At 40.2% G+C, this 27133-nt stretch overlaps 1 protein-coding gene across 7 annotated transcripts in view; it reads left to right on the forward strand.

The window, feature by feature from the left end:
* Positions 1-27133, forward strand: part of CNTN4 (contactin 4) — a 632588-nt gene that overhangs the window by 505479 nt on the left and 99976 nt on the right. For all 7 annotated transcript variants that reach the window (XM_043551001.1, XM_043550999.1, XM_043550998.1 and 4 more), the window contains 3 exons: positions 10704-10840; positions 12404-12533; positions 18959-19109. In XM_043551001.1, coding sequence (XP_043406936.1) covers positions 10704-10840; positions 12404-12533; positions 18959-19109 — 418 coding nt within the window. The remainder of the gene's footprint in view (positions 1-10703; positions 10841-12403; positions 12534-18958; positions 19110-27133) is intronic.

The following is a 27133-nucleotide window of genomic DNA, read 5'->3' on the forward strand; positions in this document are numbered from 1 at the left end:
GCAACTTCGTGTAAATACCTCATATGAGTGGTGCATGAATGAATGAAAGCATATTCCTTTAATCCTTTTTCTTTTTAAAGATGGGAAATGTTATATCTTTATGGAAATATAACTAAGGTTGTTACAGCTTTTCAAGTTGGTTCTAGTGGGACAAACGTTCACAGCCTAAAAAGAGGAACACTCCAGAGTATTTGATATGGAAAATCAGACTTGTCACTTACTTGCAGCATTGCTCAGGGAAATGTTCTATCGCAATGCATGCCCTCAGAGATTAAAATCTGGCTCTAACAGTGTTACTCTTTTAAACTGAGTTATCTACGTCTGTGAACAGGTGGAAAAAAGGAAAATGAAATTCAAATTTGCCTGCTTGCTGTAGATAACCCAGGCATACCTCCTTTGTCAACCACTTTTGGTGCTTCAGAAAGTTGTCAGGAAAGGCTGACTTTTATTGTATTTCACTCTTGTATCAATGTTTATTCTTTTGTGTGACTTTTCCCATTGTTAGCATATCAGTGACACGAAAGTTGTTTGGCATTCTCATTGCTGCAGGAAAGAATAATTAAACATGACAGATGTATTCTTCCATAGATTTCTCTGTTTTGAGACACTAAAATATGTTGTGTTGTTGTTTTCCAAAGGCATGCATTCCTGTTATCCAGCTGTCCTACTTCATTATTAGAAAATGTACCAAATTAATATAATTATAAGTACTCGTATTTCTCGACCAAAAGTATATGGCAAACCCTGACTTAAACATTGCTTTCCTTGGTTTTTTTACCATAAGAGGCTATCATAACACACACACACAATACCTAACCAGGTGTTTTGTGTCTGAGATTAACTCCTGAATACGAGTGAATTAAGTTTGGAGATGTACCTCTCTTTTTTTTTTTTTTTAGCCCTTATGTGTTGCTTATCCATACAACACCACAGTAGCAGTCACAGGTATGTTGTATGGTATATCTGGCTTTGCAATCTGCTCCCTATTGAGCTGAAAAAATGAGCTTTCATAACAAGATCTAGTTTGAACCTCTGCTGCTGAAGAAGGTGTGCAAATTCCCTCTGCAATGCAGTGAGCCTTTAAACTTGAGCCTATTACCAGATCCAGGGCTCCCAGATGGTAGGAATGCATTATTGCCATATCATTTGGACTGGCTCCTGGGCTTCTAGCTTCTGCTTTCTCATTGAACTGATTGAACTTGGAAGTAAGGTTCCTCAGAAGTCAGAGCAATATGTTTTGATCCAAAACATTTATGAAGTATTCACTTTAACCTGAATTCCATTTTTAATCTGGAATGGAACGGCTCAGAAATTTTAAACTTGATAACCTTACATGAAGCAAAGATTTATATATTATGCAGAGGTAAAAACCCAACACTTTTAGGGTTTTCCAAGGAGACTCTTCTGAGCTAATTCTAAGAGAGAGATGCTTTTCCTTTCACAAAACCAGCATCAAGATAACTTTTTTATTTATTATTATTTTTTATTATTTGCCATGGCTCCTGGGATGCACAGTCATGAGCCAGGACTGCACTGTACAAACACAGAACAAAAAGCAGTCTCTGTCCCAAAGAGCTTATAGTCTAAATATAGAACAGGAGACAACTTTGGACACAGACTGATGGGAGAACACAAAGAAACAATAGTGCTGCCTTTTCAACTACTGTGATTAAAAAACATTCCTAGGAAAAAAGGGGCCAACTACATCCCTGCTATATTTCTACTGAAATCAGTGAGCCTGATTCTCCTCTGTCTTGCACCTAGTGGGAGCAAAATGCTACCACATCATAGCGTTACATTCCTTTTGTAGAAGTGTAAGTGACTAGAGCTGGACATAATTATTTAACAGAAACTGTTTTCAACAAAAAACGCTATTCAGTGACACTGAAATGTGCCCTAAGTTTATGCCAGTTTTGACGAATTGGGTCGAAAAAACAAAAAAAAAATATGTAAAAGTCACAGTGTTTAACATTTCTTAAAAGAAATGTTTTGAATTTTTGATTCAGAATGACTTTTTGTTTTAGAATTTCCTTTAATATTATTTTTAATAGTTAAAAACTGCTTAAAAAAACAAAACAATATTTTTTCCGTTTTTCTGTTTGCTAAAGATTTCAGTTTTGCGTTGATCTGAAACAATTTTTTTTACTTTTAGAATTACCAGCAAACTTAAAAATCAGTTATTAGCAAGCTCTATAAATGACAGAAGTCTAAGTTTATTACACCAATGCTATTACCTTTGGTGGATACAGATAATAGTGCTGGCGTAATATACTTAGACTTCCATATCGCATGACATTTTGATTAAAAAAACAAGAACACTACAAAATTAACATGCTACAATTAAAGGTATTAAAAGCTGGCTAACCGATAGGACTCAAAGTTTACGTAAACAAGGAATCATCATTGAGTAGGAATGTGTCTGGTGGAGTCCTGCAGGGGTTGGTTCCTGGCCCTCTGCTAGTTAACATTTTTATCAGTGACCTAGAAGAAAACATAAAATCATCGCAGATAAACTTTTGAGATTACACAAACATTGGGAGAGTGGTTAATAATGAAGAGGACAGGTCACTGATACACAGTGATTTGGATTGCCACAATGATTTGGATCGCCTGGTAAGTGGAGCACAAGCAAACAATATGTGTTTTAATAACCCAAAAGGGCTTATCATAGAATCATAAGACTGGAAGTTGACCTGGAAAAGTCATCTGCTCCAGTCCCCCATGCTGAGGCAGGAGCAAGTAAATCTAGACTATCCCTGACAAGTGTTTTTCTAATCTGTTCTTAAAACCCTCCAATGACAAGGATTCCATTTCCACAACCTCCCTTAGTGACCTATTCCAGTACTTACATATCCTTATAATTAGAAAGTTTTTCCTAATATCTAACCTAAATGTCTATTGCTGCAGATTAAGGTCTTTTCCTATGGTCAGTAGATGGAGAACAATTGATCACCATCTTCTTTATAATAGCCCCCCTCAGTCTTCTTTTCTCAAAATTAAACATACCCAATTCTTTTAACCTTTCCTCATAGGTCATGTTTTCTAAACCTTTTATCATTGTTCTTGCTCTCCACTGGACCCTCTCCAATATGTCCTCATCTTTCTTAAAGTGTGGTGCGCAAAACTAGAACACAGCTCCAGTTGAGGCTTCACCAGTACTTAGTAGAGAAGAACAATAACTTTCCATGTTTTTGATATGACACTCCTATTAATACACGTACGCTTGATATTTCTCTTTTTTGCAACTGTATCACATCGTTGGCTCATATTCAAATTGTGATCCACTGTAACCCCCAGATCTTTTTCTACAGTACTACCACTTAGCAAATTATTCCCCATTTTGTATTTCTGTCCAATTCTCCATGTTATCAAGGTAATTTTGAATTCTAATCCTCCAAAGTGCATGCAATCCGTCCTGCTTGGTGCCATCCACAAATTTTGTAAGCATATCCTATTACCCAAGTCATTAATGAATATATTGATTAGTACAGCACCCTGGACACAACCTTGAGGGAACCTACTAGATACATCCTCCTAGTTTGACAGTAAACTCTTGGTAACTACTCTTTGAGTCTTTTACTCAAGGAGCTGAATCTATTCAGCTTAACAAAGGTAAGGTTAGGGGGTGAGTACGAGTCTGTAAGTATCTACAAATATTTGATAATGGGCTCTTCAGTCTATCAGACAAAGGTATTACACAATGCGATGTCTGGAAGTTGAAGCTAGACAATTTTTGACTAGTAATAAGGTGTAATATTTTAACAGTGAAGGTAATTAACCATTGGAACAGTTTACTGAGAGTCATGGTGGATGCTTTATCACTGGCAATCTTAAAATGAAAACTGAATGTTTTTTTTTAAATCAGATGCTCTAGTTCAAAAGGAAGTATTTGGGGGAAGTTATATGGCCTGTGTTTTGCCAGAGGTCAGACTAGATATCACAGTGGTCACTTCTGGCCTTGGAATCTATGAAGCTATGACTATTCAAGGTGCAAAACATGTTTTCAGCTCTGATTTTTACTTCCACACTGTGGTGTAGTCCTGAATGGACAACTACCAGGATGCCCCCGCCACTCTGACTTCACACACATGTTGGACGGTGGACACCATTTTGCTCTGCATCCTCCATGTAGTTTGAGGTCATGCTGTGTGGAGGATGCCATTTTGAGAACAAAATGTCATCCTCCACATGGCAAACGTCCCAGTACGCTGTTCCAGTGCAAACTGGCCCCACGCCAGCTGAGCAAATGCACTCAGCTTTGCCATGCACCTCTTTTACAAGTCCCATGTAAAACAAGTTTTCATGGATAGCAAATAATGTAAAATACAGAAAACAAATGGCTACATGATGTCTTTAAAAGGACTTTTGCAAGTGAAATCAATTTTCAAAAGTGCCAACTCCCATTTTTAAAAAGTGATGTTAGCACTTGAGCACCTAAACCCTATTGATGTTCAGTGAGACTACGTGTTTTTTGAAAAATTTACCCAAAAGTGACTTAAGAGCCTAAATCATTTTCAAAAGTGAGTTAGGCATTTCAGAGCCCCACCACCCGGAGCATTGCGCTGGCAGCGCAGTGAGCTGAGGCTGCGGGGGAAGAGGGGACAGCATGGGAGGGGCCGGGGGCTAGCCTCCCAGGCCAGGAACTCAGGGACCGGGCAGGAGGGTCCCACAAGCCTCTTGTGACCCGCGGGCCGTAGTTTGCCCACCTCTGCCCTACTGTAACTGTGGTTCTTTGAGATTGAAACAGGGTGGCTTGCCTCATGGGCTGGAGAGGCTGGGGATAAGCCAACCTCCATTACAGGATGATCTCCACCTGAGAGGAATCAGGTAATTCAAGTACAAAAAGGAGCAGGAGGTTGCAGTGAAGGTGGGAGCCCCAGGAAACTCTGGCTATATTTGTACACACTGCAGGGAACAGAAAGTCTCTGAGTCAGCAGGGGAAAGCTCAAGAAGCAGGAAAGAGTGCAGAAAGCTCTTGAGGCAAAGAAGCCTGAGAGAGACCCTGTCCAAGCTGGGGAGAGACTCCAAAGGCCCAGCTGGGAAGACCTGTGAAGGAGGACAATTTCTAGGCAGGAGATGCTGCGGGAGAAGCAGAAAGGCAGTCCCGCAGGGAGCTGGGTTTGTGCCCAACTGAATGTGGGATGAAGACTGTGTGTGAGTTTGTGTTCTATGTTTGAAAGCGTTATTTTGATACTGAACTGGGTTTGAGGCCCAGAGGGCCCGTACGTGCCTAAGAACTCAATAAATAGGATCTTAGGAAGGGATTGTTGGAACTACCTTTAAACTGAGTTTTTTAAAGGATCCTGAAGAGAGTAGGTAGTTGAGGCAGGGTGCTGTAGAGTGACCTCTGGCCACTGGGGGGTGCTTGGGTTACAGAGATTGTTGTCAATGCAGATTCCATGATCATCCTCCATCCCCACTTTTCAGTGTTCTCAGTGACATGGTCTTTGGATTGTGAGGGATCTGAGGGCCCTGCACCATCCTTTATGCCCTCATATGGGAGCACTGGGAGGCTTGGGCATATATGTGACCCTGATGGTAGAAAGACTCCAATTTTGTGAGCATAAGGTACATGCAGTCCTATAATGGAATCTACACTGATGACATGATGAATAACCACAGTTATTGTAGGGTAAGAAACTGTTCTTTATAGACTGCCCCTTTCTCAGAGAACTTACAAATGAAAGCCATGATCCTGCAAACCCTTATGCATATCCTTAACTTAAGCACATGTGTAGGCCTATTAGCTTCAATGTGAATAAAATTAAGTTAATTTAAGTAAATGCTTGCAAGTCTGGGGGCCTGAATGTGCATGACAGACAAAGGGAGTGTTAAGCTATGCCTACAGTACAGACCTCACACCGGCATTGCTGTACTTATGCCGCTGCACTGCTGTAAGATCTCCATTTTGGCCACTTATGCCGAGAGGAGAGAGCTCTCCCATCAACATAATTAAACCATCCCCAATGAGCAACTGTAGCTATGCTAGTGGGAGAGCGTCTCCTGCCAGCGGAGGGAAGCAGCGGCCAGCACATCCCTCGGCCCGCGCCGCTTCCCGCAGCCCCCATTGGCCTGGAGCGGCGAACTGCTACTTCTACTTCTGTGATATTATAGTATTGACCAAAAGGCCCCAGTCAGGATTGTGCTGATGCTGTACAAACAGAGAAAAGACAATCCCTTTCCAGAATGGGTTACTTTCTCCAGACACAAACAGCTGAAGGGTAGGTGATGAGGATACCGCATTCAAGCCAATGAACCTGCTGAAGTTTTGTTAGACAGCTTTGTTAGATAAGTGGATTATCATTTGTTTTTTATTGAGGGTAGAGAAAAGGAAACAGCTTGTCATCTGCCTTCACATGGCCACTAAGAATTCTAACAGATTAGGGATGTATAAATTAGTGAGACTACGTTCTTCTTTGTCCCATATAACAGGTGTGCTTAATTGTCCCTCATAGGGGGCAAACATCATTCACTGTGTAGTGCTTCAGAACAAAAAAATGCTTTATTGTTAATTATTTTTTTCAACTGTTTTAGTTAGTAGTAGTGTTCGGCTCTCTGCTCTGATTCCCAGGTTCACTTTCAGCGTCTTCATAAAGAATAGATACAACAATAGGCAGTCTTCTAGCCCTTCAGTAGAGTATCTGCTGTTCATGATGAATTACACAGCCTGGGCCAGGTCCTCTGCTGCTATAAATTGGCTTAGCTCCACTGAAGTCTATATATAGCAATTGTGAATCTAACAATATGTGTATTAGTCGCTCTTTTGCTCCAGACACATCTTTGCTAGTTTTGTCTATTTCATCTTCAAACTTGCTTTTAACCCTTTTAGTGCAGGTCCAGCCTTAGCTGGGTCTCCTTTTTGGCACTTGCAATTTGTGCAATAATTGCAAACTCAGCTTAGGCTATTTAGACATATAAGTGCCAGACTATATTATTTGGGTTAAGGTGACCAGGTACCTGGCTTTTGACTGGAAAGTCTGGTCAAAAAGGGGACCTGACAGTGTCCGGTCAGCTCTACTGCCAGAACACCCAGAGTCCAGTTACCGTGGGTGGGGGAGGCAGGGTGGCGCTGGGTCATCACCCACGCCAGCCCCTAGTCACCTAGGACCCCCTCCTACCTGCGTCAGGCAGCTGTAGCTCCCAACCCCGGCAAAGCAGGCGAGTCCCTCCTGACCTGGGCGGGGAAAAGCAGCAAGTGTGGGGAAGGATGGGGGAAGATGCATGGATAGAAGTGGGGCCTTGGGAGAAGAGGTGGGGCAAGGGTGGGGCCTTGGGAGGAAGAGGCGGGACAAGGGAGGTTCCAGCACAGCTGCTGGAGTGTCTGGTTTTTAAATATTACCAAGTTGGCAGCCCTAATCTGAGTATAGCTACTCACTTAGCTCTCGAAATGTCCTAAACTAAACCTTTAAACCTTTGAATGTGGTAAAAGGTAAGCAGGGCTTTGGAAATGTGTCCCTTACTCTCTACTTTACATTGTACCTGCCAGAGACTGAGCTCCAGGCCCTGATTCCATCACTTGAGATGGATTTCTTTTCTTTAAAGAATACTCGTATCCATTCAACCGTTTTTGTATTTTTTCTTGCCTTTTTTTCCTTTCTCTCATAGATGTGACATATGCCAATTTCTTGTGATGTTAATATTATTCTTAAATTAGCTTCCATGCTGCTTTTATGATGTCTAATGACCTAGCTTTTCCCTTCCGGAGTTTTCAGGGGTCTGGAAGAAGCTCTACCAACAAAGAAGCAGCTTTTTCAATATAGCTGCCTTTAAACTAGCAGCTGTTGCCAGCACAGCCCCATGTCAGTCACAAATCACACCTCATCACACCCCAGACCTACATAGCTATGACATTAAAAGTTTGTAATGCACACCTGGCCTTACACCCTTATTCTTTTTTAAAAAAAAAATTAGCCTGCTTGAAGCTTTGTCTCACTTTACTGCTTCTTTGTATGATCCCCAATGGGAGGATGTCAAAATTTCATTATATTATGGTAGCTGGTGCTGATGGCTCAAACACACCTACTTCATGAACCAGCCCTGGTGTTTTACATAAGACTAAATTAGGAGAATGTCTTGTATTCTCTAGAACAAGTGGTTCAATGGAGAGTTTGACCTAATTAAAAATGTCTCCCAAAGAGAACCACAGAACTGCATTCCTGTGAAACAATGGGCCCTGCTGTTGTCACTGAGATTTATTATTGAGCTACTAAGCTTTCACGATAGCTGTCTGCATCATAAATAGCATTACGTTAAAAAGTTTAACCAGTTCACATAACTAGAATGGATGAACACTGGGTTATCATTCAAGTCTGTGGCTCACGGGTGCTGCACAAGAGATTGAAATGAATAGCTTCTGTAGCTGTTTGGATCATTTCCAGGATCAGAAGTTTGAGTCTCGATGCAGTTATTTGCATTAGGATTTAAGATTTTGTAACCCGAATAAAATAAAGACTGGAATGTTCTAAAAGTAGGGATCTGATTGCTCCTTCCAGTTCATAAACACTGGCTCAGTCCTTCAGTCCAGGATTGGACAGGCAAAAAGCTGCCATTTGCATGGGTGAAATCTTTGCTTATGCAAGGAATGTAAGATTGATAGCCACAAAAGGAAAAAGAAAGATCTAAAATCTCACCTATTATAGAATTTGAGTTCTTATAATTTCACCTGAGACAATTTATATATGACATTCCAATATAACTATGCCACAGAACACAGTGTACAGATTATGTAGATTTTCTTCATTTGATTATTTTGTCTATTTTTTTTAAAAGAGCAATTTGGGAATTTTTTTTGGGAAATGGGAAATGAACAAAACAAAAAGGAGGTTTTATAGAGTCCTTTCATAACAAAGGGTATCCTAAGGCTTTCTTCAAAGTTATGCGTTAGATGCTAATAGTAATAGTAGCCATGTAGACAAATTGTGCAGTCAGCTGTAACTTGCAAATAGCATTAAATCTTGGAACCTGTTGCACTGAGAGAAGGAATGTGTGCCGGAACTCATTACTTCATGTCTTATTCAATACAGTGCTAGCAGTTGCCACCCATCTTGCTATGTTTCACGACCTCCCCTTTTTATGACTCTTGGGATGCATGTAATGAACAAGCCTAAAGTATAACAGTAGGAAAGGTAGGAAGGGGTAAGCCTCGTCCACCTCTCCATTTTTGGTTGTGAGATCTGTTTAAGTTCTACATTAACATTGTTTCACCGTATTAAGTTTGCCTTTCTGCTTTTGTAATCCCCACTGAGTATTTCTGTGGTGTATTTAAAATTCTATGCAAATTTCTATGTTTTTTTCCCTTTGATTTGTTGTTTATAGACACAGTGGGAGGGGAAATATTCAATGTGGCACATGTGGAATTAGGTGCATATCTGTTATGAACAGCAACATCATTTGAGACAAATTCCCCAGGCAGAACATTAAAAAAGCATCCCAGCTCTTTGAGGTTTCCTGCGTCTATCAGCAGGAACATAAAAAGACGGACACAGCAGTATTTAAAGTGTAGTGATGTCAAGTTTCCATTCAATTTAACATTTGGTGTTTGCTATCGTTTGTTTTTTTCATCTATTCTGTCAAACCTTTCTCTGTTCCCTCATCTCAGGCTAAACGGGATTTATAAAGCTGTTGTCTTTTGTTTGAGAAATCCTAATTGTTTTATCTGATTATTGAGGGAAAGTATCAAAAAATATTATTCAGGTTCTTGGAGACCTCTGCTGGTAATATTTTTTTAAATTCTTTCAGGTTGTGTTTGTTATTTTAAAGTAGGGCAAATCTACCTTTAAGAAAAACCTGAAACACATCTGATTTTAGTACAGTCCTGAAGCTCAGACTGAGTTTTTTGAAACGTTCACTGGGGTTTTATGCAGTGGACTAGAGACAAACCTATGTCAATGTGGTTTTGTGGAGATAACATAAACTCAGTGGTTTTTCAAGGTTTCAAGGAAAACTTGAGAGTTACAGCAGAAATTTGCTCTCAGTTTTGAATATGGATAATATAAGGGTGTGAAAACCTACCTAACACAAAACTAGAAAAAGGTTTTCAGACACCTGCAAACAACAAATGCCAGTTTTCACAGAGATCTATTTAGAAGATTAAGTATGTGAAGTCAGTACTTTAAATGCTACTGTATTAAGTACCAATCCTCTGAACTCTTATTGACATGAGATGCTTTTTTCTACACATGTATCCTTTATTCACGAGTAGCTCGGGTTTTGCAGGATCTGTCCCTAAACTAGCAACGGGCCAAGATGTGGTGTTAGGATCTGAACTTAGATCTGAATAGTGCTTGAATATGGCTCCTAACGCTCCCAAAGCTTAAAGGGTTTTGATCGAGAGCTGTGACCCAGCAAGCCACTTAGGCCCAGTTTGTGAAAACATCAGGAAAGCACTAACTTCAGGCATGCCAGCAGTCCCATTTATTTCAATGGCACTTCTCATGTGCTGAAGTACTTCATTTCTGAAGATGCAATTTTTTTTTATTTAATACTTATATTAAAAATAAAAGTTGGGAAACGAGGTCCTGATCCTGTTCCCATTAATTTCAAAAGGAGCAGAATTGGACCCCTAGGGAAAAAATCCCCAAAGCGAATCCAATGGTATTAAATATGTGATTCTTTGAGGAAAGCTATTTGGGGGGTTTGCTGGCATCTAGAAAATAGACTCTTGTTTACAAACGTGGTTTTATTCATTACTTTCTGCACTGCAGCACCACCTAACTGGATTCAGAAAATAAGTGATGCTCACAAAGCTATAGAAGAAAGCATCTTTTGGGAGTGTAAAGCAAATGGGAGACCAAAGCCTTCATACAGCTGGCTAAAGGATGGTGAGCCATTGATGCCTCAGGTAAGAATATTGCTGAAGTCTAATGCCTTTGTTCTTTGAACGAGGTGGCCTTTTGCAGAATGTTCTACAAGGATTCTGCTGATTTGGCAGCTTTCTCATGTCTGCATAGTTCACTGCCTTTGAAATAGAAGTGCAAACAGTGACTGAGCCTTAAAATTCAAGCTAGAGCATATTTTCTACCTTCATGGGTCAATGCCATTATATGACATTGAGTTCCTGTATTGAAGAAAAATAGTCCCTTACTTTCTGTAGGATGATGGGGAAGGCTTCAGGACAGGTTCAGAAGAGATTTATATTAGGGAAAATAGGGTATATGAAGCAATTATACTTTTTCAACTGTTTATAGCTCTGTGGAACAAGTAATTCATAATACTAATCTGATGGTTGAGAGGCCCCAGTAAAATCAGGTACCATGGGGTTTTAGGACATAAAATGATTTTCATTTGATAGTTTTCAGCTGAACTTCAAATGTTAATGAAACTTTGGCATTTCCTCCAGTCTCTAAACAATAATCCAATTTCTCTTGTTTAGAGTTGTTCCTGTATAGGCGACCAGAGACTTGACCTGCCATTAGCAGTGCCATGAAGAACTGCCTACAGATTAGCAATCCACAGAAGTGGGGGATAAAGCTCACTCTCCCACCGCCCCCTCCTTCTCTCACTAGAGGGCAACTTTGAGTCCCATTATTGTCTCAATTATACAGCAAAACTAAAGCAAATTACTAAAGGGTTATCAGGGTAGCCTGCATTTTTCTCCCTCCACTTAATGTGAAAGGACATGGCTGCCTAGATTTGATCAAGTCCTAATAAAGATTGCACAAACATTAAATTGCCACCCTGCAGCCAAGTAGAAAGCCAATAGCTCTTTATATTACTTATTTTTTAAAAATGGCAGAACTCCCAGGGGGGAGGGAACATTTTGCTGTACTTATTAAAACTGATAATATGAGTGCCATATCCTTAGGCTGACAAATGATACCATGGTCTTTTGTTCCACATGCTAATTTTACTTCATGCTGGTCACTAGCAGATGGTCTTGTTCTTAAATCACGTTAGTGGCAGAAATAAAGTAAAGGATCATTAAATTATTAACATCTACATTTTTTTCCAGTAAACTGCAGCTGATTTTAAATGTTTCTCTCTGCACTACCTAAGATGATTACTATTCCTATTAACCTTCAGAGGGCTACAGGCTAATAACTCAACTGTTTTAAATGTTCTCAAGAATGTATTTGACCATGATACACTACCTTAAAACAGAAGTGCATTTTTAGATTCAAGTTTATCTCTTTGAAGGGGATATTAATCTGAATGGTTTAGGTATTAAATCAATGAGAACTCAAGGGAGAGTCCTCCCATTTAAATTGCATTTACCAACTACGGTATTGGTTTTTCCATTTAAAGTCTAACCTGATATAAATTTAGTTGACAGACAAATAGATTGTAGCATGTAAATTGTTCATATTACTATTTTTTTCTTGTCCCCTGTGATATAAGAGATGACACAGCTGCTGTAACATAAATTCTAAGGTGGGGTTTCCTTATTTATTTTGTTGTTCTACAGGACAGAATTCAGATAGAACATGGAGCACTTACAATAACAAATGTGAATCTGTCAGATGCAGGCATGTATCAGTGTGTAGCAGAAAACAGACATGGAGTCATTTTCACCAGTGCGGAGTTGAGTGTAATTGGTGAGTTTCCTTTCCTAAAAACCGAAAATCTCTTGTTACCTATACCAATGTTGCTAAGCTTAAATGTCTCAGCCAAGAGTACATCAGTATACCTCTGGCACCAAGGAAACAAGTGTAATAACAATTATTGAGGCAGATGGTTATACACGGAACAAAGAATTCCTCACATCACTCCATCTTGTTGTTAATACAGGAGCATGGAAAATTGGTGGCCTACTACCCACCTCTTGGTGTTTAGAAGCCCCTATATCAGCCTTTTAATAAGACAGTGGGAACCAGTGATAGTGCAGTTGGGAACTGATCCATGTTGAACTCAATAAGTCTGTCTATTGAATACAGAGTCTGAATTTAATCCTCTTTAGGAAACTTTGCAAAACTTTCCTCTTTGAATAGCCTTTTCACCCTAAGAATGACACTCACAACGCTGACACCCTTTTCAACCCCTAAATCCCTAAAACACCTCTACCTTACACAGAGCTTTGACACCACAAAAAGGGAAGTGCCAGAGACTCCATAACATCCAGTAGGGACTTCATTATTGCTACTGATTTTACGTGGAAAGCCGTATAAAATCCTCAGACAGAACGAGACAGACTGACTTCAGTGGGTCATGCCCATGTTATATATCCATTTCAGTGAGCATAATGACAGCTATAAATTGTGTCAATGTATTGCAATAGTAAAACTGCACTTCTTCCTGTATATCTGCTTACAGTCAAATTGTTCTATGACTACACCACAAGAGGGTTCCACTGTATGCATTTTTGTTTTGCGACAGTCTGCTATGAGTACGCACTGAGCAGCTCATTTGCCAAATGATTGTCAATCCACACATAAAAAGTGTTATGCACTCTGAGGTCCATTCAGTAAGTAAACCCATTGGGCCTGATATATTGGCCTCTATTGCACTGGAGTACATTAAGAGTAACTCACTGAAGTGGAGTTACACCTGGTAAAACTGATGTAAGCAAGAGGAAAATCAGGGTCATTTTGTGTAACGCTAGAGCAAGTCCAGAATAGAGACCAGCTGGTTGTTGGTCTTGCATATTATACAATTCCATTTAACCAGGGGTTTTGGCTATCCCTTCATACCATGCGATAAAAAGAGTTTCAAATAATGAGGAGCCAACCAGTCAGTTTTACAAGGATCCATGGACTGAGCCTCAGACCATCACTTTGAACTAGAAATCTTGTCTCCTTATCTTATCTGCAGAGGGGGAAGCTGGAGCACAGAGAGACTAATTCTGATTCTCCTCTCACTTATCCTGTTGATAATCAGGAGTAGCCCCATAGTATTCATTGGCAGCATAAAACTGGTGGGAGATCAGAATCACATCTAAAGGGACTTCCAGGAGGTGTATGTCAGAGTCAGGGATAGAACTCATGTCTCCAGACTCCTAGTTCTGCACTGAATTAGAAAGCTGCCCTTCCTTCCTTCCTTCCTTCAGCATAAGCTTGTGAGTAGCTAATTTGCTCTCTTACAATGCTGGGAAAGTTCTTTCCATCAGAGAGAAAAGAGGGAACCAGTAAAGAGGTCAGATTACATGCAGCATTTCCAAGGGGAAACTAGAGTTTCTGATTAAACAATCTAGTCTTAGGAGTTTTCAAAGAGAATGTTCAGTACCGTTGTTTGATTTGCTTTGTCCTTAAGAACAAGGCATGAGGTATGTTCTGCACATCACATTTCAATGTAGGTCATCCTTTTATCAACCTGAGAGATGCCTACATAGAAAAAAACATTTTCATCTGGAAGTTTGCTGCTCGAGGAAAGTACAATCATGTTCAACAATTAGGCTTCACAGTGATAAGATTTATTGGGCATGTTGCCTACTGTATAAAAGAAATCCAGATAAACCTACTGATGCTTTTCCAGTCTCTTCAGAACTATTATAAAATGAGCCATGTAAGGTAGGCAGAAACTAGCATAAGATAAAGACCCAGATTCTTCCCTGCATGCAGGCTGCACTTGGTATAGGGGGCATATCTAGGGCTTACCTGTGCCCCAATAATCTCTGGATGGTAGAATGGCCTCTTGGAGCTGTTGACAGCTGAAGTCATTTAGAGTAGCCCTGAGACTGCTCTCTCATTCCTGTGGACTGGACAAATTCACAACAGCCCTAAGATCAGGAGTACAAAAACGTGGCTGAAAGTCACTTTTACTTTTCCAGTGTTTGGCTGCAGCCGAGGGTCTAGGCCAGTATATTGTGGAGTTGGTGGGTGATCCTAACAATAGCCCCCAGAGAGGAAAGAGTATAGTGCAGTGGCTTCCCATATCGACACAGGAAACATGAGGAAATGGGCCAGAGCAATAGCTTCCCATATCCACACAGGAAACAGGGATGGATTTTAGATAGCTTTTACCCTGATGCTTCACTTCTAAGAAAATCCAGCTCTTCAAGGTCAGCATCTCTTAAAGCAGCAAACAAAATCCCTGTTTCTCTATTCTGTCTGCCTCTTCAATAAATCCCTGTGCTGGTATGACACTCTGCCTGTCTGATAGCAGTCCTATTCTGCATTATACCCCATTTCATCAGGGCCTGTGCAAATGTAATGGGTAAGCAAGGAGTGCCCGGGGTCTTTACATACAGTGTTTTACATCTTCATCAAGCTCAAATGTAGAACAAGTCTAAGAGAGCTGCTCATGCATAACTAGCAAAGATCTTAAAGAGTTATCCTTAAAAACCTGCAGATTGAGAGAAAGATATGGTTAATTCTAGATTTGCTTTGTTCACATTAAGGTTGCAATGACTCTGTGCTGTTAAGGAACTGATCCTCCTTCTATATTCAGACCAGTTCTTTGTTCCAGATAAATGCTTGAAATAGAAGGACTAGTAGAATACTGAAAAACCTACTTTACAAATATATTGGTAACTCCAAGACCTGAGTTCAATTTTCTGTGATTCCTAGGGTTATATTATCTCTTCACAAATAATTAGGCTGTTGCTCAGTATTCGGTATCTTATATGTAAATCATAGTAGTTTCTGTGTGGTTGTCTCTCTCTCCCCGCCTTCCCCCCCCCTACACAAAATGACAAGAATGATGATTCTGCAATGAATGTGGTGTTCATTATTTTCCAGTTTAGAAAGTTACAGCCATCTCATACCATCCGGGAGCAAAAATGCTAGTACTGTGTGTCTCAGGCTACTATACATAGAACACATGTATGCGAGTAACAAAAGTGAATGGTCAATGCAAATACTTTGCAAGCAACCCATATTCTGAACATTAGTTGTCTAAACTGTTCAGTAAACATTTATAAGTAACTGATCTACCCAAAGATTGATTTCCAAATTATTTTTCAATAGAAAAAAAGTGGCACATTTCATTTTAAAATCGGTAATTAATATTGTTCTCAAAGAGCAATGTGACCAACTCTGATATATATAGTATATTAATATGTAGAGGTCCTTACTGTGTGTCTTCTATTTTGAAAGGTTTTTTGGCACCAGTGTTGTTTTTCTGGTTCTTTGATCGTCTCCTATATAACGTATTGTACTTTTCTCTATGCCAAAATGAAACGATCCATCTATGATCACACATAAAAGGCAAGACAGCTCAGATGTTAGTTGACTCACTGATTTACAGAAATTGGAGATAGAAGAGTTGTCTTAGGCCATATAGTCCATCCCCTAATCAGCATGAAGTTATTCCTTATCCTATATTCTTTTTGCACTGGAGGCAGAGTGGATGGCAGAAAATTGAGTGGCAGAGAAGTGAGCTGTAGTTCACGAAAGCTTATGCTCAAATAAATTGGTTAGTCTCTAAGGTGCCACAAGTACTCCTTTTCTTTTTTCAAGAAAACTGAATTTCTCCTGGGTTCCACTATCCAGTTTTGTGCCACCCTATTGCTTCAGGAGCATTGTAGACATAGGCCTAGTTCGACTTCTATATTTGGGGGGGGGCAGCTCCATTCCAGACAATGGGGCTATGCATGGGGGGGAGAATTCCGTGCCTACCTGAGGCTTGCAGTTTCAGGGATGGAGGGGGCAATACCTCCCCTCTCCCGTGCCTCCCCAAACTACAGCCATTATTTTAGTCATTATGTGTAACATCTACTTGATCTACAAACAGTGAATTAAAACTCTCCTGAAGTAGCGGAGTGACATAAAACTGGAGAGCCAAGCCAAATCTTTGGGCTCACTTCTAGAATTATATGCCATAACATGAAAAAGTTTTTAATTTTTGCCACAAAGCATTCTGGCGGCCACGTTCGATATATTATCAAGCAGGAATTATTTGCCAAAACAAACAAGCAAACAAAAAACCTGCATCCGAGAAGGGAGTTGTGAGGACCATCATGCATTGGAACAACAGCAATAGATTTGAAAATAGAATGCAAAATGAATGTCATAACTCTTAAAAGCCAAACATGGTGCCAAAGCATTGTATTCAAAAGTATAACTGTATGAAATGTACTGTGAAATGAGCTCTAATGTGATTAGTACACATGTAAAATAATCATATTGAATTAGTATACTGCATCGTATCTTAGCTAATACAGTAAGACATGTAAGATGTAAAAATAACTTTTTTGTAGTTACAAAAGTAGCAAATTTAGTATGTTATCAGTTGTGGGGGAGATGAGGTCTTTTCTAATTTGTCCCATTTTGTAAGTGTCACATTTATAGGGCTGACTATTTTTTAAACTTGGATTTGTGCATACATGTTAATTATGGTCAATACAGTATGTACTCCATAATTCAGTTTAATTCTGGAAGTTTGTTGAAGACATTTTAGCAAACAAAATTTACTGTATGCTTAAAGATAATTCAAATCACAAACTCTGGGCTTGGCACTCTGTATTAAGTCCTAGTACTTTCCATTATACTGCAGAAACCTTCCATGTTAGGCCCAGCTGACAGGCTATACAGTGAGCATGGAGAGAATAGATCATTGTTCCAGGTGGTCTGTGGATATGTGAATGAAGTCTTCAGGGGACACCTACAAAATGTGTTTTTTGTTTGGTTTGGTTTTTCCACGCCTGTGGTTTGAATTATAAAACTTTTTTTTAAATAAAACTTGAATTTCTACTGAAATGGACCAAACTTTCAGCAGGCTTCCTTGCATCTTCCAAATTTCCAGACACTTCAGTTTGTATATGCCGGTGTAGGTGATTGTTCATGCAATTGGGTGCATCGGTAAAATGTGCAGATGTATTTAAGGAGGCCTGAAGTAAATGTTGCTGTGTAACAAGATTTTTGTTCCCCAAAGCCTAGAAGGCTTACAGATCAAGGGGGAGGGGGAAAGTGGGAGCACCAAGTTCAATCAAAAAGCTTCATTTTGGGTTTGAGACAGGTTGACAAAGATGTATTTGGTCAGCTGAAAAATATTTATCAAACCCTTTAACTGTCACTATGGGTGTTAAGTTTGATTCTGAACACAATGAACATATTTATATACTATGGGGCTTATTCTGACCTAAAATTGGCTTTATACAAATGTAATTCCTCTGACTTCATAGTACTTCTAGCTTATTTAGTGTAAAAGGAGAATCGATTCTTGTATCTATACAAAACTATGCACCTTATTTGAATATAAATGTTACTTTTTCTGACTCTTTAAATTATACTATTAGCATGTCAACATCTGCCAAGAGCTCCAACATGATGGAAACTGAGATATCACTTTTATTTGGCATTCTTTTAAGTATAAAGTAAATTGTGCTATCTCAGAAGCCGCTCTGGAGTAATTGTTTACAAATGCTGACAGTTTAATGCTGATCACGGTATCTACAATAAAAAGTGTTACAACAAGAAACATTTATGTAAAAAAAAAAAAGCTGAGAACCTAACATAAATGTCCCACTAAATTCCCTGAGTCACTCAACCCCTCTTCAAACCACAGCATTTATTGTCCTATATTATGTGTTCCATTCCATAATTATGGCAACAGTCACCTCCCTGCATACTATTGTGTTATGCACACACAGTACTGGGGAAGAGATCTGTAATCTCCTGTGTACTGTTAGGCATCTTAGCATAGTTTCATCATCACCACACACTGTTATATTATGTACATGGAAGATTGACACCCACTGCACATATAAGTATTTCTGATGTGAGCTTCTCCAAATTGCACTATATAAATGGAGCCTGATTCCTAGCTGGTGTAAATCAGCAAGGTTCCATTGACTTTATTAGGGCTACACTGATTTACACTAGCTGAGTATTTGGTCCATGATCTTTAGGTTTCATTACCAATAAGTTTTGCTATTAAATATATTTTTCTAAATAAATTAAGCTTTTAAGCACAAAAGTATCTATTTTCCTAAGCAATCTGCATGTGTAGCTCCTGATGTTGATAATTACGGAAGTTACAAATGTTAAATTGGTGAGAGGCTACACCAGAATATTCTAATGTTAAACGAAACCCGACTGGTTCTTTCCAGAGTGAATTCTAAGCTGCTTCTACTTTTCTTTTTCAGCTTTGGGTCCAGACTTTTCCAAAACCCTCTTGAAAAGATTAACTCTTGTTAAAGTGGGCGGTGAAGTAATCATAGAGTGTAAGCCAAAAGCTTCCCCCAGACCTACTTATACTTGGAAGAAAGGAAAAGAGATCCTAAGAGAAAACGAGAGGTAAACTCTTAAAGTAACCATTACTTTTGTTAGCTTGCTCCAACCCAAGGGCTTTCAGCAATGAAAGCTAAAATGGTCATTAGTAGCTTCCTGGAAATGAATTGCAAATAAATGTAAAAACACCTAGCCCTGGTCTACACTAGGACTTTAGGTCGAATTTAGCAGTGTTAAATCGATGTAAACGTGCACCCGTCCACATGATGAAGCCCTTTTTTTTTGACTTAAAGGGCTCTTAAAATCGATTTCCTTACTCCACCCCTGACAAGAGGATTAGCACTTAAATCGGCCTTGCCGGGTCAAATTTGGGGTACTGTGGACACAATTTGATGGTATTGGCCTCCGGGAGCTATCCCAGAGTGCTCCATTGTGACTGCTCTGGACAGCACTCTCAACTCAGATACACTGGCCAGGTAGACAGGAAAAGAACCGCAAACTTTTGAATCTCATTTCTGGAGACTGCAGGAACTGTGGGATAGCTACCCACAGTGCAACGCTCTGGAAGTCGACGATTGCCTCGGTACTGTGGAAGCACTCCTCCGAGTTAATGCACTTAATGCACTTAGAGCATTTTCTGTGGGGACATACACACTCAAATATATAAAAACGATTTCTAAAAAACCGACTTCTATAAATTCGACCTAATTTCGTAGTGTAGACATACCCCTAGTGTTCAATCTGTGGTATTTGGGGTGGGAGAGCTGCTCTTCTTGTGTTCATCCCAAGCTCTGTATAGAGTTTAAAAAAAAAAAAAAAAAGCCCTGCCAAGAAGCTTATCCACTAAAGATATAGTCTAAAGAGCAAATATTTTGCCTTTGGATTGCTCCAAATAGCCATGGTTCTTCAAAAAGATTTCCCAGAAGATCCTCTCCCTGAAACTCTCAACTGCAAATTATTATCCCCTTGTAAATTATTCAGTCTCCCAGCAAACAGCAATTATTTGGGGTAAGTAACTAGTTTGGCAATTGTGATGTCTGACTTGGAGACAGTACTTTCTGAGTGGCCAAGTCACATTTATTTTATACCAAGGATGATATTTGCAACTGGCCTCAACATGGCCTCTAAATTTGCACATGCACATTTCGCACATGCAGTCAGGTGTTGGTACTGAATGTTTTTATATCTGATGGCTTTATCTACCCAATTTGTGCAACAATTGTGCTTGCAATTATGCACAGGAAAAAAATTGAAACCATTCTTTGAAAATTTGTCTCAAGGAATTTATGAGATAGTGTTACATGCCAATTTTGGTGGCATTCGCTCAATGAGCAGATTCCTGTACTGCTAGCAGATAGCTGAATTTTATAGCTCTTAAAATTAATGCACATAATTCTATGTGTTTATTAAAATATTGTCAATGAAAATATACTTACATTCAAGACTTCTGGTACTGTTGGCTTTTCACCTGCCCACAAGGATGACTTTATCCTTCATCCTTCAGTTAGGCATGGACGAAATCAGCAAATGCAGAAGTGCCCAAGTACTACTTTTAAAATATGTAGCAACCTTTTTCACAGCTTAGACTGGCTCAGGTTTGGTTCACCTGAAAGTCTAGCCTCATGCGTTGTTTTATCTGAACTGCTTACCTGTAATAAACCCATTCTCATTGCAAACATTAGAATGGTATGTCAAAATTTAGCTCATTTATGGCCAGATGCTAAAACAAGGGTGCTCATTAACTCATTTATGGCCAGATGCTAAAACAAGGGTGCTCATTGCCTTGCAATAAAACAAGGGTGTTCATTGCGTTGCAATATCTGACATTTATTTATTAAACTATTGCATTATGTGCTGTTTGCTTTGAACTCTCAAGATGCCATTTTCAATAGACCAGTCATTTTGCCCCACTCCCTCTTTAAAGTGGGCTAGACTGCACATTTAACCCATTGAAGTAAGTGCAAGTTGTTCCTGGATGAGCCCAGCAGAATTTCATTCAGTCTTATCCTGTGGATAAAGTATAGAGCTACCTCCACCAACTAGAATCTGAGGCAAGTCTAGATTAAAGTTATAAAAAAGTGTTTAGGACTTACAATGTATTGGGTTTTAAAATGGAGATATTTTGTTCTTCAGACAAAAGACTTTAAAGAGAATAGAAAATGTTGAACAATTAAGCCTTTACTGTCTCAGAATTGTAAGCTCACTGTTCTCCTTGCATTCTGCACTAGCCAAACTCTGTATCTGAAGTTTGTATAAGCATCACCTGTGCACATTTTCTCATGTGTGCTGATGGTGGGGTGACTGAGGGTTGGTTTATTTGGACAAAGGGCTACTATCTAGAAGGGAAAATATACGAATATATATTTCTCATCTAAATATGTACTCTCACTGTGATACAATGCTGACCAAACACAATTCTTTGGACTTTAACCTTTCCTCCCAGAAGAAAATATGAACTAAAACATGAAAACTATACTTTAACTCCTATAGTTACTATTAGAAAAAGTTTAGATACAGAACAGTTGGAGTTGGAAGGTAATAGATACCATGTGAATTTAAGCAAGGGTGGCTCACCAAAATATTTCATGAAGGTGAGATCATTTTGGCTTCTAATGGGAAAAAAATAATCAAATACATGAATAGTTCAGCAGGACACATTAACTATAGTATATTAACTACTCATTCGTAAAAGCCTTAGCAAATCACAGTATCACATCTGTTCCATGTAACTAACTCATATTCACCAGAGAGAGCCAGATGCAATTGTCGAAAAAATAGCAAAGAAGATAATGATGACTAATGCAAGATCTGAAGCATGATATCACTACATTCTTTCATATGGACCCAAATAGAATTACTGTTCTTCCAATTATTTCTCCCAGCCCTAATGCCTTAATAAGCCATTTTTCCTTCTAAGTTTCCCATACTGTATTTATTATTACAAATACATGATAGCCTACCTGTCCAGATGTAAAACTGGGTACCATTGGGGATGCTGGCTGCTTGGAAATATAAAAAAGTCTCTCCTCTGCAATATTTCATTTATTGTTAGAATGAAATTCAAACTCAAACTTTTTAAAGTCACTTAAAAACTTTTGGGGGGAGGGATAGCTCAGTGGTTTGAGCATTGGCCTGCTAAACCCAGGGTTGTGAGTTTAATCCTCAAAGGGGCCATTTAGGCCATTAGGGATCTGGGGCAAAAATTGGGGATTGGTCCTGCTTTGAGCAGGGGGGTTGGACTAGATGACCTCCTGAGGTCCCTTCCAACCCTGATATTCTAGGATTCTATGAAAATGTTGAGAGGGTTTTTTCCCCTGCACCCACTTTTCATTTTTCCATACCATGGGCCGTGGTCCTATTCCCTTCCTGGTGTTTCTGAATGCATGCAGATCAGATCTCGAGTCTTGCAATTACTTGCTTTGGGGTGGAAATATGCAGTTCTCTACACAGTGAGTTAGTGTGCAGCAAGCCAGGGTGTGAATCTACAGTGCACTATCCTGCTGCATGCTAACTGACCACATGGACCCTGCTACTGCACTAACAGTTCTGTAGTATGCTTTAAGAATGAGGAGTACTTGTGGCACCTCAGAGATTAACAAATGTATTTGAGCATAAGCTTTCTTGGGCTAAAACCCACTTCATTGGATGCATGCAGTGGAAACTACAGTAGGAAGATATAGATACAGATATATACACACACAGAGAACATGAAAAAATGGGTGTTGCCATACATACTATATCTTCCTACTGTTAGTCTCTAAGGTGCCACAAGTACTCCTCGTTCTTTTTGCTGATTCAGACTAACACGGCTACCACTCTGAAACCTGAGTATGCTTTGACATACTAGCCATGTAGACAAGCCTTTAGACCAGGTCCTGAGTTCACTACCCCATATATACTAACCATTTATCACTCTGCAGGTCCAAATAGATTTGTGGACATCTGCTTGATCCTCCCTTGAGGAACCCATGGCCAGTGATATTGAACAACAGCCTTCTTCACACAAAGTACTCTTATTTAGCAGCTGGAACAGTATGTCAGAGAAAAATAGATCTTAAAACAACCAACAGTCTGCATGGGTATTTAGTCTTATCTAACCTTATGCTTCCCCTCAAGCTATGTTAGATAGGCTTTCTCTATAAGGTACAGGAACAGAGACAATCCAGCTTTCATTCTTCTAGCAAAGGTCACATCCTCCAGTGTGTCTCTCTTTGACTGGTTCAAGAAAGCTCCATCCCCTTTCTGTGTAGTGTTCAGAGCCCACTTACCATATTGGTCAATAGTTTTTCTGCTTACAAGCCAAGATGTGGCATCTTCTGGTGTTTCAACCTGGGTTTTTCCAGTCAGCTGGATCTCACACTGAAAGGCCACCTCCAGTTCACCCAGCTGCAAAGTGGGTACCTTATGCATCAGGTTACGGCAGTCAAAGACAGTTGGATGAGGTGCTGGCCACATCACTCCCTTGTGTGCTATTGGCTGTGAAACTGATGTGCCTTAACCCTGTCAGCTTGATGAGCCATTGGCTCAGGGGAAATTTGACTTCTGACTTTGGATCTTTCAGCAGGGCCTATCCAGGAGAATGTCCCTGCACTGGCTTCTGCTCCATTGTTTGGGAAATTAAACCCATTCATTCTCAATGGGTTATAATCAGAGGCCTGATTGCTGTCTCCCCCTTGCGGGAGGGTGTTGAAACTGCCTATCCCCAGCTTAGTCTAACATTCCATCTTAGAAGTCAAGCACACAGACTGCATTTTAGATACAGATCAAAATAGGCAATTTAATACAGAAGCCTTATGGTCATATTTGATAACAGAGCACACCAAGGGTGAGATTGTTTGCTTTGCCTCTAAGAGACTCAGCACAGAACTCACAGCCCCAGAGGAGGGGGAGGCTAAAGTGGCTTTAAGCCATCTTTGCATCTTCACAATCCAGTTGCTAGATCACCTCTTCCCCCCTATGTAATTTAGACAGCGTTAGGGGCCTAAGTTACAGCAGCCACCCTGGCTGCCCTCTCAGCAGCAGCAGTGCTCAGAATCTGTACAGCCCTGCCATGCCCATCCTGCCTCAGCTCATCCCTATGCCAGGGTTTGCAAGGGGATCGTCATAGCACAGTCTTATGGATATCTCCTGCAGTGCCTGTGCCAAGAGAATCCTTTGGCAGGAACCAGGGCATTGTAAATCCCTTTATGTGACTGCAGCTGTCTTATCAGGCCCAAAGGGGCCAGAGCAGGAGTGAGTCCTGGGTTCAGACTGAAACTGAAAATACTAAAGGTCCAAAGGCTTGTGGTAAATCTTCCATCAACTGGAGCCTTTAAATCAGGGATGGATGTCTTTCTCAAAGATATGTTCCTGTTCAACCACAATTTATTGGACTTGATGCAGGACTCATTGGGTGAAATTCTCTGACTTGTGTTATGCAGGTCAAAGTAGTTGATCATGACGGTCCTTTCTGGTCTTAAATATATTGAAATCTATGGAAAAAAGAGCATAAAGAATAGCTGCTGCTGAGATATTTTCATCTGGGCTGGAAGCAGAAGTTTTGGGTAGCGTGTGAGAAAAGCTGTTCCCACAAAATTTCCAGCCTAGTCAACACTGAAGATTTGTGAACTTTGGACGAGCATCTGAACTTCTGGATACTTCTCCTAGCTGAACCTCAGCTCTGATGCTGTGGAGGTTCATTAGTGTGGATAGTCCTTCCAATTCCAAGAGGAATTAAAAACAATGTTAATGTGCCAGTTCCCTGGGATGCTTTGAATTCTGCCATATCATGGCAATTGTTCAAGTTCCTACCTTGGGGCTCTTGTGACTTTGTAGACAGAGTGTAATATTAGGGAATAACGTCCAGAGGCAGAAATAACATGCATCATGTGCTGCTAGGAATCCTGTTCTGGGGGCTACTGCTGTCCAGGAGGAAGAACTAAATGTGATGCTTAGTGTTTGCCCAGAAGGCACAGCCTATCTTGAAAAAGAGAGCTTTATTGCTTTAGGTTTTGTATTCTTCTCTGGAGGCAGAACTACTGTGTTCTGTGCCTTAATGAACAACCTGCCCTGGAGGTATCTCTGAGTGGTGTTTGAGAGCTCTACCATTGTGTTATTAGGAATTCTGCCCTGGGGTACAATTATATTATTGCAATCATTAAGGGCAGTTCATCTCCATAATAATGGAAATCCTGCCTTGGAGGCATAACTGCATCAAAGTAATGTTAGCAGCCTGGCTCCAGAACCTAAATTATATATAGCTATAGCATAGATATAGAAATGTTGCAAAATCAGCTCTGGAAATAAAGACCGCTCCTACATAGCTATGGATCCAGAGTTCATTACCCGTTCGTGGTGCTACATGAACATCCAATCACATTATTCACAGCCCAGAGCCTATTATGTTCTATGAGCAACACATAACATAATCCTTGTGCATAACCACATTACATATGGCTGAAGCATCCCAGTAGAGGATTTCCCTAACCTGGGGTAACTCTTAGTAATTCAGTGCTACCACAGCAGCTCCCATCCTCCAAGCGTTCGGCGTAAGGGTTATGGCCAGACATCCTAGATTCTGGCAATTTGTGGTTCTCAGAGTAGACCCTTGAGACTCTGCGCACCTGGCAAAATGTAGAGTAGGCTTGCTGCTCTACCTTATGCTAGATAGGTCTGTGGATCGGGAAGAGGAGGTTGCAAACTTTTGCACCACCACCTTCCTGAGCTCTGCCAAGCAATTTGGCCCTATAGTTTTTCAAAAGTACAAGTAGACTAGCAGCAGGGTCTGAACCAGATCGACAGATCCCAACACCGTGCGGGGGAGAGAGCAGACGTGGGCCCTACCTTTCTTCTCCCTTCCCTACCCTTTTGGAAACAGAGCCGGGGCTCTAAACATTGAACAGTTAATGAGAGCTTTGGTCAGAAGAAAATGCTAAATGAATCGTGGTAACTATGGAAACTGAGCCATGTTCAGTCGCAGGGCCTGATACTGCTCTCAGTTACACCAGTGTAAATCAGGAACAACTTCACTGGACTGAATAGTTACCCCAGTGGGAGGCTGGTATAAATGAGAGGAGATTCATATTCTTAGGGAAAACTCTTCTCTTAAACTCTTGCACCTTTCATGCAAGTTTTTGATTAAGCATTTTATGTTTCACCATATTCCCTATTTGTGACAATCATTTCTTAGCATTAAATGCCATATACAGTGTTAGGATATAGATATTCAGGCCTGTCTGTAAAGGCCTATACTCTAAGAATTTAGGTATATTCTTATCACTTGGCTAGTTATAGAGGTATAAAGAAAGAATCAAAATCACTGTCTGCCGGTGTAAGGTCCTTCTCTTACTGTGACAGTCTGAGGCCCTGTTCTTAGGCTAAGGCCCTTGGCTAAGCAGCAGAGGCAGCCATAAGCTAGGAAGCAAACGGTCACATCCTCACATTCCAAACTAGTCACATTGAAATAAGGTGCTATTGGGCTGTTAGGAATACAATCCTGTCCTGATAATGCCTATTGCCTCCAGAGAAAGGGAAGTGCCTAGAAAATGTAAAAGGAAACTTAGTTTGATGAGCATCCTGTCTGGCAAGAACTCACTTATCAATAGCTGGGATGTGAAATCCTCATTTCTGTTTGTTCTATCACTGTAGTCCCCATTTCCCTACTGTTTGTCTGCATACTCTCTGTCTGGTTCTGTGATTGTTGTCTGCTGTATAATTAATTTTGCTGGGTGTAAACTAATTAAGGTGGTGGGATATAATTGGTTACATAATCATGTTACAATATGTTAGGATTGGTTAGTTAAATTTCAGGAAAATAATTGGTTAAGGTATAGCTAAGCAGAACTCAAGTTTTACTATATAGTCTGCAGTCAATCAGGAACTGTGGGGGTGGGGTGGGGAAATGGGAACAGGGAATGGGGGTAGGGAATTGGAATCATGTTTTGCTAAGGGGGGGAATGGGAACAGGGACAAAGGTAAGGCTCTGTGGTGTCAGAGCTGGGAAGGGGGACACTAAGGAAGGAAATTGGAATCATGCTTGCTGGAAGTTCACCCCAATAAACATCAAATTGTTTGCACCTTTGGTCTTTGGGTATTGTTGCTCTCTGTTCATG

This window comes from Chelonia mydas, chromosome 7 (genome assembly GCF_015237465.2).
Source record: "Chelonia mydas isolate rCheMyd1 chromosome 7, rCheMyd1.pri.v2, whole genome shotgun sequence".
Lineage (NCBI taxonomy): Eukaryota > Metazoa > Chordata > Testudines > Cheloniidae > Chelonia > Chelonia mydas.